This window comes from Merops nubicus, unplaced genomic scaffold (assembly GCF_000691845.1).
Source record: "Merops nubicus isolate BGI_N331 unplaced genomic scaffold, ASM69184v1 scaffold4665, whole genome shotgun sequence".
NCBI classification, from domain to species: domain Eukaryota; kingdom Metazoa; phylum Chordata; class Aves; order Coraciiformes; family Meropidae; genus Merops; species Merops nubicus.
The window spans coordinates 1-8,502 of NW_008610107.1; the positions used below are offsets into that span (position 1 = coordinate 1).

Here is an 8,502-nt window from a genome sequence, read left to right on the forward strand (position 1 = left end):
TTTTTCCTGCCCAGGCCTCATGATTAGCATGGTGCTATCTTTTCCCACAACTATCACTTCAGCTGGCTCAGAGGGGCCACTCAGACCCTGGACCCATACCTTTGCTCCCTTACTAAAGTTGGTGGATCCAAATCCTTTGTCTCCACGAACAGTAGTAACTTGGGGCGGGTACTCCTTCCTCACCGTTGTTTTCAAGATTGGTAATATTAATAGCTGTGCTATCCTGTCATGGGGTTGGATCACTAAATCTTGCTCACCATTATTTAGTAGGATTACTTTAATCTCTCCTTGGTAGTTGGCATCAGTCACTCCTCCCATCACGTGAACGCCTTTCAGGGCTAGGCTCAAGAGAGCGGTTATCAAGCCAAATTGTCCTGGGGGAATCTGGATCCCTATCCCAGTGTTAATAACTCTTGTCTGGCCTCGATTTATCTTCACCAACTCTAATGCATGAATACCTAGCCCAGCAGCCTCTGGAGTGGCCCTGTAAGGGGCCATCGCACCCGGGACCATTTCCCAGTAGGTCAAAGTTTCAGTTACTGTTAGAGGCTGTATTTACAGGTTGGGCGTTTGCAGAAGACGTGTTCAAACCCCAGCATTTCACTGGCCCACTGCACAACTCTAATTTATCAACTCCCATACTTCTTCCATGGATAAGAACTGTTTTGTTTACAGCTGTGACCTGGGAAAATATCTCAGCCATTGACATGACCAGAGTACCAGCGGTGAAAAGATATTAAGACAGGGATATGGATATCCACCAGAGGATGAAAAACAATATGCAATATGCCTTTAATGAATACAGAATTTTTGGGTGTCAAGGACTATCTTAGGTAGTCTCTGGGGAGGAACTGCTATTACTTTCTCTGCAGCATGGCATGTCATCCTGTGGGAAACAATGGAGAAGGAGCTGCAATACCCTGCCTGTATCCAGTCACTTGTTCAGTTTTTGTGCTCTTGACGTAAAACATTTATAACTTTAAACCATTTTAATCTTGCAGTTCTGCTGCTTGGCGCTGACATGTATTCAGGAAAATTAGGCTACTGGCAGAATATTCAGTATGGATGATGATTGGGTAGGAGCTGTCTTTGGCTGGCAAGCAGGTATTCTGTGTCCTTGACCTCCCTTTTGCTGGGATAAGGGGGGAAATGGTCTAGTCCAAGTTGTGTTTCATATTTTTCAGGCTTGAAGAAGAGGACTAATGTCATGTCAAGATGTTAGTTATGAGTAGCAGAATACAATGGACAGAGGCAAAGCAGTGTGGGTGTCAGTGGCTGACAGCCAGAAGGTTGAAATTTTGCGGAAATTTTGACGGGTATATTAAAGGCATAAAGTACAAAATCCTTTGGACTTCTAGTGGAAAAGGTGACCACTGTTCTTTCCTAAGTCTACAGCTATACACCATAAAGTACTCCTCAGGCAATTATCAGGTTCAGAGGACAGAAAAGTTTCTTGTCTTTCCTACTCAAATAGTAATCTTCTCAGTTATAAAACTAATTAGATGTGGATGAGCTTTTGTATTTCTTAAACAACATTAATGGTTGAGTAGTCATTTAAGATGAGGGTCACCCTACCACAAATGGAACGAAAGGCAAGGTGTCACAGTGCACAACGTAAAAATGTCTTTGGACATGAAGACTGCTATCTGACAAAGAGAAGGCACTTAGCCAGTTCTGTATATTTTTGCCAGGAAAGACTGGTAGAAAAAAAAAAGGAAATATGTGCACTATTGCTTGCTTTTACTGTGCAAGTTATTACTATTAGTGTTTTTCATCTGACGCTTACAACATGCATTCATACAAACATATGTGACTCTGTGAACTTCCAAGGCAAAATGATTCATGTGGAGGAAGAGCAAAACTTGTTTCCCACGTGTGGTTACAACTTTTAGCAGAAGAATTATGTCTGTCAAATGAAAGCTGGTATTTTTGGGAAGTAGAGGTGACTGCATGACATATTCTGGCACGTAGTTTTATTTCAAATCTTGGAATTGGTTTATTCTCACTAAACATTACATCATATAACACATTTTCTCTGAGGAAATTTTGAGAAGTGAGCCAGACTGGTGTTCCTCATTACAAGAAAACTGAAGCAAAATTACCTTGTTGCTGAGTCTTCAAGGCTAATAAACCCAAACACATAAATGTGACTTCATTGTCCTCCAACCCTGTCACTTGTATGTGGTTTATTACTTTACCCTTTAAAATACCAGCCACAGCCTGCCAACAGCAGTCTTTCCCCTCATTTTGGTGACAGAGGGTTTCTTTCTCAAGCTGTTGCTCTTACTAACCTTGAGAAGCATTGTTCTTTCTTCCACAGCTGCAGGACTGCTTTGGTATTTTTCTAAGATTCTCTTTTTACTTTATCCTTTATATTTAGAGGTGGTTATGTCCAGAATGAGTGTGGTTCCTGCTGCTTCTTATCTATCAGCTTCAAATATATTTTAAATCTTTTTCATTTCAGTGAGAAAAGACCCCTAATCTATAAACAACCATCCTCCAGGCTTTGAGGGAAAAATTCAATCAGATATATCCATGAGCTAGCTTTCCAGCAACACCTCATATACACTGAGACTCTACACAGACGGCTTCCAGCTATACCCATTCAAATTTGACTTTGTTTGAAACCATATTCATCACAAATGTCCCTTTGAGGTTTCCCTGGTCACTGATGTACAATAGGGCTTTCATTTGTTTTGACTTTCTCTAGATGAATACCTCAAATCATACTATGATTGGGACTGTGCCCTGAAAAGTCAGGCACAGGTCTGAGTTCTAGGAAGGGCTGAAGACGTAGTTCCAGGAAAATACAATGTCCTGGGAGTTACTTAAGTATATTTAAGCCCAGATGGACTTACCTTAATACAAGAGCAAACTCCCAGAGGTATTTCTTACATGGAAGATGACAAGAAACTAAATTAAATGGAGTGACTGTGGCCCCCATGGGGCAGAGCACAGTAGGGTTTTCTGAGGGGCAATTTTTTTTTTTTTTCCTGTGAATTTTGTTCTTAGTTCTCTGTTGTGTAGTTTTATAAAGCACTAATGTGCAATTAGAGGTATTTGCAAACTGATCTCCAGCTTCACTTGAAATACCACCTGGTCTCACTTTTTTATAGTTATGGTGTGTTTCTCCATATTTTATTAGAAGATTGGTTCATTGGCTGAAAGAAAAAAGGGAATTGTGATGAAAAAATGAAGGAGATTTCAATAATTTTGAAAGATTTTTTAATGTCTTTAAGCATCCCAGTAAACTTTCCTTCTATGTGAAACTGCATGAATATTACTGTAGTTTATATAAAAATAATTTTTTTTCTCATCATACTTTTCATCATTATGAACAAAGAAAAAGTGGCATAAAAAGTGGTTCCAACTTCCTTTATCATGTCTTTTTTTCATCTCTTAGCAACAGGAAAAATTCAATCATCTGAAGTGTGTTTGTGAGAATTTGTTTTAAGGTTAAAATTGCATTTTTTATGAGGAAGCTGTGTTTTTAAGAATACCAGCATCCCAGCTTTGGCTTATGTTTCTTCAGTTGTTAGACTTCATACAGTTCAAGTATCCTGTGCTGAAAATACGGACAATGAAATGTATTTTCTTCAAAGATAGTTTCATCATACGAAAGCTCTTGGGAATGTGGGTTACCTTAATTACAATCTACTAATTACCTATTAACGCTCCATAGACATATTCAATACTTTGCTACCAATACTAAAACTATCCTGAAACTCCTGTGACAAAATTCTGCTTGTTGTTAATTATTTCTGTCATAGTCCAGCTTGCAATGGTTCCTGTTACTGTTTTCTCCTAACAGAAATCAATAGTTTGTGGTTTATTGCTACTTCTTTCCTTCAAGAATTCCTCTTTTCCTTCAGCCACTTGATGCGCCTCCAGTCAATACTCGCGTCTTGGCATCAGACTGCGTGGTGTATTCTTCAGTCCTCAATTTAGTTTCAGAACATTTTGCTGCTTGTGAGTATATTAAAAGGTAATCCACCCTTTTCAGCAATACTTCTCTCTTCTTGTGATCGAGAGCAAGCGTGCGTATTTTATCAGTAATGGGATGAGACAGAATTCAAAACACAAAAAGAGCTTTTCTGGTTTTAGTCTGACTTGTTGAATTTTCCAAAAGAATTCAGGAGTTCAGTGCCCATGCCGTGCTGAGTGTGGATTCTGAATCTCCTTTTGACACTCGATGGATCTTAACTATCAGTTATTTGTGCTTTTAAAACCAATATTTTTCTAAAGAAAAACTCTATTGGTTCCTTACAAGATTCCCCCCGCGGATTGAATCTAACCAATGGCACACACAATTAATAAACCAAAGTGCTAAAACCTAGGCTTCCCACTGAATGACACTGTACACTCAGTGAAATTTGGCAGATTTCAGTAGAAATTGCAGTAATGAAATATTTATAGAAGTACAGACCTGATAATTATCTGTAGTTGTATTCATATGCTGTCCTGTTTTATTCCTTGTTTGTTTAAGACCTCTGAAGACAGGATAACATTTTGTCAGCTTTCGTGGCATTTTGTCAGATTATTGCAGAAAGATAGTAATCCTTAACTCTGGCTGAGAAAGAGGCAATTTTAATAAAAAATTAATAAATAAATCCTGACACCTGAAGAAAAATTATCAGTTGATCACATTTGTTTAATAACAAATAATTAGAAATAAACCTGTGTTAGATTTCTTACATATCTATTCTTGTTTATTTCTTGTGCATTCATAGTTACCTTTTTAGATGCTTTGCTGGACAAGCAAACAACTTGTCCACCTCCTGATTCCTGATCTTTTTTTTTTAAATATAGATATTATGTGCCTATATCTATGTATATATATTCAAGCATTTACTTGACAATTCCACAGTTTCAAACATACTGGTTCAAACTTCACTGACTCTGGTAACTGACTATGAGCTGAACTTATAGTATGATGTGTTTTTGTGAACTGGTGGTGAATTGTATTATTCCAGATCTTGACTTAGCTATCTGCGTTATGATGGTACCGCATGATGAGTGATAAAAAGCCTCATACATGCTCCTCCTAGGAGGATAAGAGGAGAAATTCATGAAAGGACAGAGAGATGTGGTCATTTCACTCTACACTGTGATGACCTGTGCAATTAATTTGTTGATTTTATGGCATTTCATGCACTTCTAGAAGGTAACAGAGAGAAGCAAAATCACCCATTTTGCTTCAGTGAGAAACACAATTAAAATTGGAAGTTTAAGTTAAACACTTATGTATTTTAAGCACTCATGTAGATCTCTTTTCATTCTACATTGCTGGATGATGTGCTTATTCTTCTTAAGAAAGAAATATGAGTCATTGTACTGTTGTATGCTCAGAAGCAGTTCATCTGGTGGGAGAGGCTGGGCCTAAAATTTATGCAGTATTGCAAAACAAACAAAGCTGGTCAGTAGGCAGGGCTTGTTTTTGGTGAGTTTGTGGCTTTAGAGTGTAGCAGGAAGCCTGCTTGCTTGGAATAAGTTTCTTCCTGCTTTAGAGCGTATCCTGCATCATCCTCTGAAATTATTATAGAAGACAGAATATAGAACTGGATAGACAAATTCCATGAAAAGTGTGAATATATAGGATGTCAAAGGTATTTTGACTTGGAGAAAGAAAAGAATAATTCATTTAGGAATAGTTTCCTAATTTGACCTATTTTTTCAGTGATGCGTTCATAAGACACAAAATATCCATTGGCTTCCTTCACTTAAAAATATATATATGTATACATGGTTGTGTTGCAAGATATTAATTCAAAATCTAGCAACAATATATGCAGTTCCTTTACTAGTATGCTTTTTTTGGTAAGGTGCAATTCCTAAATAGTGGATTATTTAACCCTAGAAAATAAATATTTTAGTAACTGGAACTGAGATGGAACAATTTGGCTGCTTTCTAAGCTGTTAAAAATTGGTGCTTTTATTTCTAATTTTTCTTTTTTTCCTATTAAAGTGAAAAGACCAGCATCTTAATGATACTCCTTTGTGCTTTAATTACTTCTGAAAGCTCTTTTGTGGAATAAATAAATCTTAATAGAGGCCTGTGTACCTGGACTCTGTAAAGTAAAAAAAAAATCAATGTAATTTTACAGATTATTTTTTTTTTTAATGTGTCCAAGTAGACAAGTAGCAATTAAAGCATTGAGAACTGTTTTTTTTTTTTTTACTTTTGAGAAGCCTACCCTACAGATGCACAAATGTAGCTGTTACTTCTAGCCAAACAGCTCAGGGCAGTAGGCCTGATTTTTAAATTCTTATTTGAAAAGCAATTATATCGCTTTAAGAAGGCAAATTTATGAAGTTCATGATAATGAGTGTTTGTAAGGTTGAAGTTGCAACTGTTGCCCTCTGGTAATATGTTAAATGCTTTTATATTAAGAAAATTGAAAAATTAAAACAAATGTTCTTTGAAACACAGGCGTGGTTTAGCAGTGTTTTGTACACAGGCTTCAGCTCTGCTGGCCCTTTTTTGCTTGTTGAATTTCCTTTATTTATCAGCAAGAACAGGCATGAACACATTCCTAAAATCAATAATTGTGTCTTCTTTTTTTCCTTTCTCAGTTTACTCATCCGAAGGTAGGCACTTGCACCTGGCTTGGAGGTGCCGAGTTCTTACGTCACTCCTCTGAATTACCCCTTACAGGAGCATGTGTCTGTTCAGAGATGACATAAAAAATCTCCCACTTTATGTCAAAGCTGAACTCCTATTCCACCTCTGTACTGCTTAAAGCCCACGGGTTGGTGCCTGTTGTGGTTTAACCCTGGTAGGCAGATCAGTCTTGCAGAGCCTCTCACTCACTCCCCCCTGAGTGGGATGGGAAAGAGAATTGAAAGGGTCAAAGTGAGAAAACTCCAGGGTTGAGATCAAGACAGTTTAATAGATAGAGCAAAAGCTGTGCACACAAGCAAAGCAAACCAAGGAATTAATTCACTGCTTCCCATCAGCAGGCAGGTGTTCAGCTGTCCCAGCTGTGTCCCCTCCCAACTTCTTGTGCACCTCTGGCCTGCTTGCTGGTGGGGTTGTGTGAGGAGCAGAAAGAACCTTGACTCTGTGTAAGCTCTGCTCAGCAATAACTAAAACATTGATGGGTTATCAACACTGTTTCCAGCACAAATCCAACACATAACCCCTTACCAGCTACTCTGAAGTAAATTAACTCTTTCCCAGCCAAAACAAATACTGTATCTTAATTTAAATGTCAAGAGCAGAAAGGAAAAGCAGGAAAGCTCTTTTTGTATTTTAATTACTTCAACATTGAGCTATTTTATAGACTATACATTGTATAGCTGATACATTGTATAGCACCTCAGACAGGTCCTATCTGCTGTCACTGGGAGGAGTTACACCTTTGCCTGTAAATAGCAAAGATGGTTCTTGTTGAGGAAGTGTAGCACTTTGTTTTACCCTTAAGTACCATATCTTGAGTATGTTGTGGTGTCTGCACCAGAATCTCTCCCTGCTGAATTTGTTGCCCAAGCTGGAGTTCACAGAAGGGTATCTTACTTTTTTTCCTTGAATTAAATGCAATGCACAAACTCTTAGTTTGTGTAAAATGGCACTTTCATCCAAGCTAGTGTTGATTTACCCCAAATATGGATTTGTCCCATCGTATATTATTGTTGTATGCTAACAACAGAGAAAACTTTTTTCTTTCTTATTACTTCTTAAGGAACATGACACAGTCTGCATTGGAATCCTCAAAACAAATGTGCTGCATTTAGCTTGAGGGAAAACTCAAACTTGAAAAAAATCTTTTTCTTTCTTAAAATTAAGTGTCCTGTAATATTATCACATCTCTTTAGCTGTTCAGAAAGATTTTCCTGCAGCTAATGTTTTCAATTTTTATCCTGAACTTGTTCTTCAGATGTAAAATGAAAAAACAGATCTTTTTGCCTGTGATCTTTACTATATTTACATGCCTCAGATGTGAAAAATTACAAAATCTTTTTTTCCCCCCTTCATATCAATAAGCTTACATGGTGGTGTTGGCACACTGAAGGGGGGGGGAAGAAAAAAAAGGAAAAAGAAAACAAACAAACAAACAAAAAAGTAAAATTATCAAGTTCTTAGCCAAATCTTTCTTTAAGTAAATATTAAGATCACTGGGACTTGGTTTAAATGAATTACATGTAGTTGGTTAATTAAGAGTGTATATTTAAAATAACCTTTTCGTCCCATCTCTTCTTTATGCCCCAGACTGCAAATTTTCTAGATTACTTTTTTTTAACACAGCACCTACCAGAGTTAAAACATCAAAATATTCATCCCAAAAGTTAACCTAACTCTATAACCTGTTTCTAACTATTACCAGTTGCTGTTTAGAGAAGAACATAACAATAGAGTAACCATGTAATGCTCCCATTACTGGAGCTTGTAGTAACTGAAGTAGTGCAAACAATGAGAAAGTCCTCCCCTTCTTTGAGATCAGTATCCATAGGCCCAGTGCTTAGTTGTTTGGTTTTTTTTTTGTTGGTTTTTTTTTTTTTTTT

The 8,502-nt window shown here is 37.3% G+C and overlaps 1 protein-coding gene across 1 annotated transcript; it reads right to left on the bottom strand.

Annotated features, from left to right (window-relative positions):
• Window positions 1-99: 99 nt before the first annotated feature.
• On the bottom strand, window positions 100-498 carry LOC103773406 (deoxyuridine 5'-triphosphate nucleotidohydrolase-like; the record flags this gene model as incomplete). The annotated part of the gene is made up of 1 exon (XM_008940773.1): window positions 100-498. A coding segment is annotated over exon 1 (399 nt), but the record flags the coding sequence as incomplete, so codon positions are not given.
• Between the last annotated feature and the right edge of the window lie 8,004 nt (window positions 499-8,502).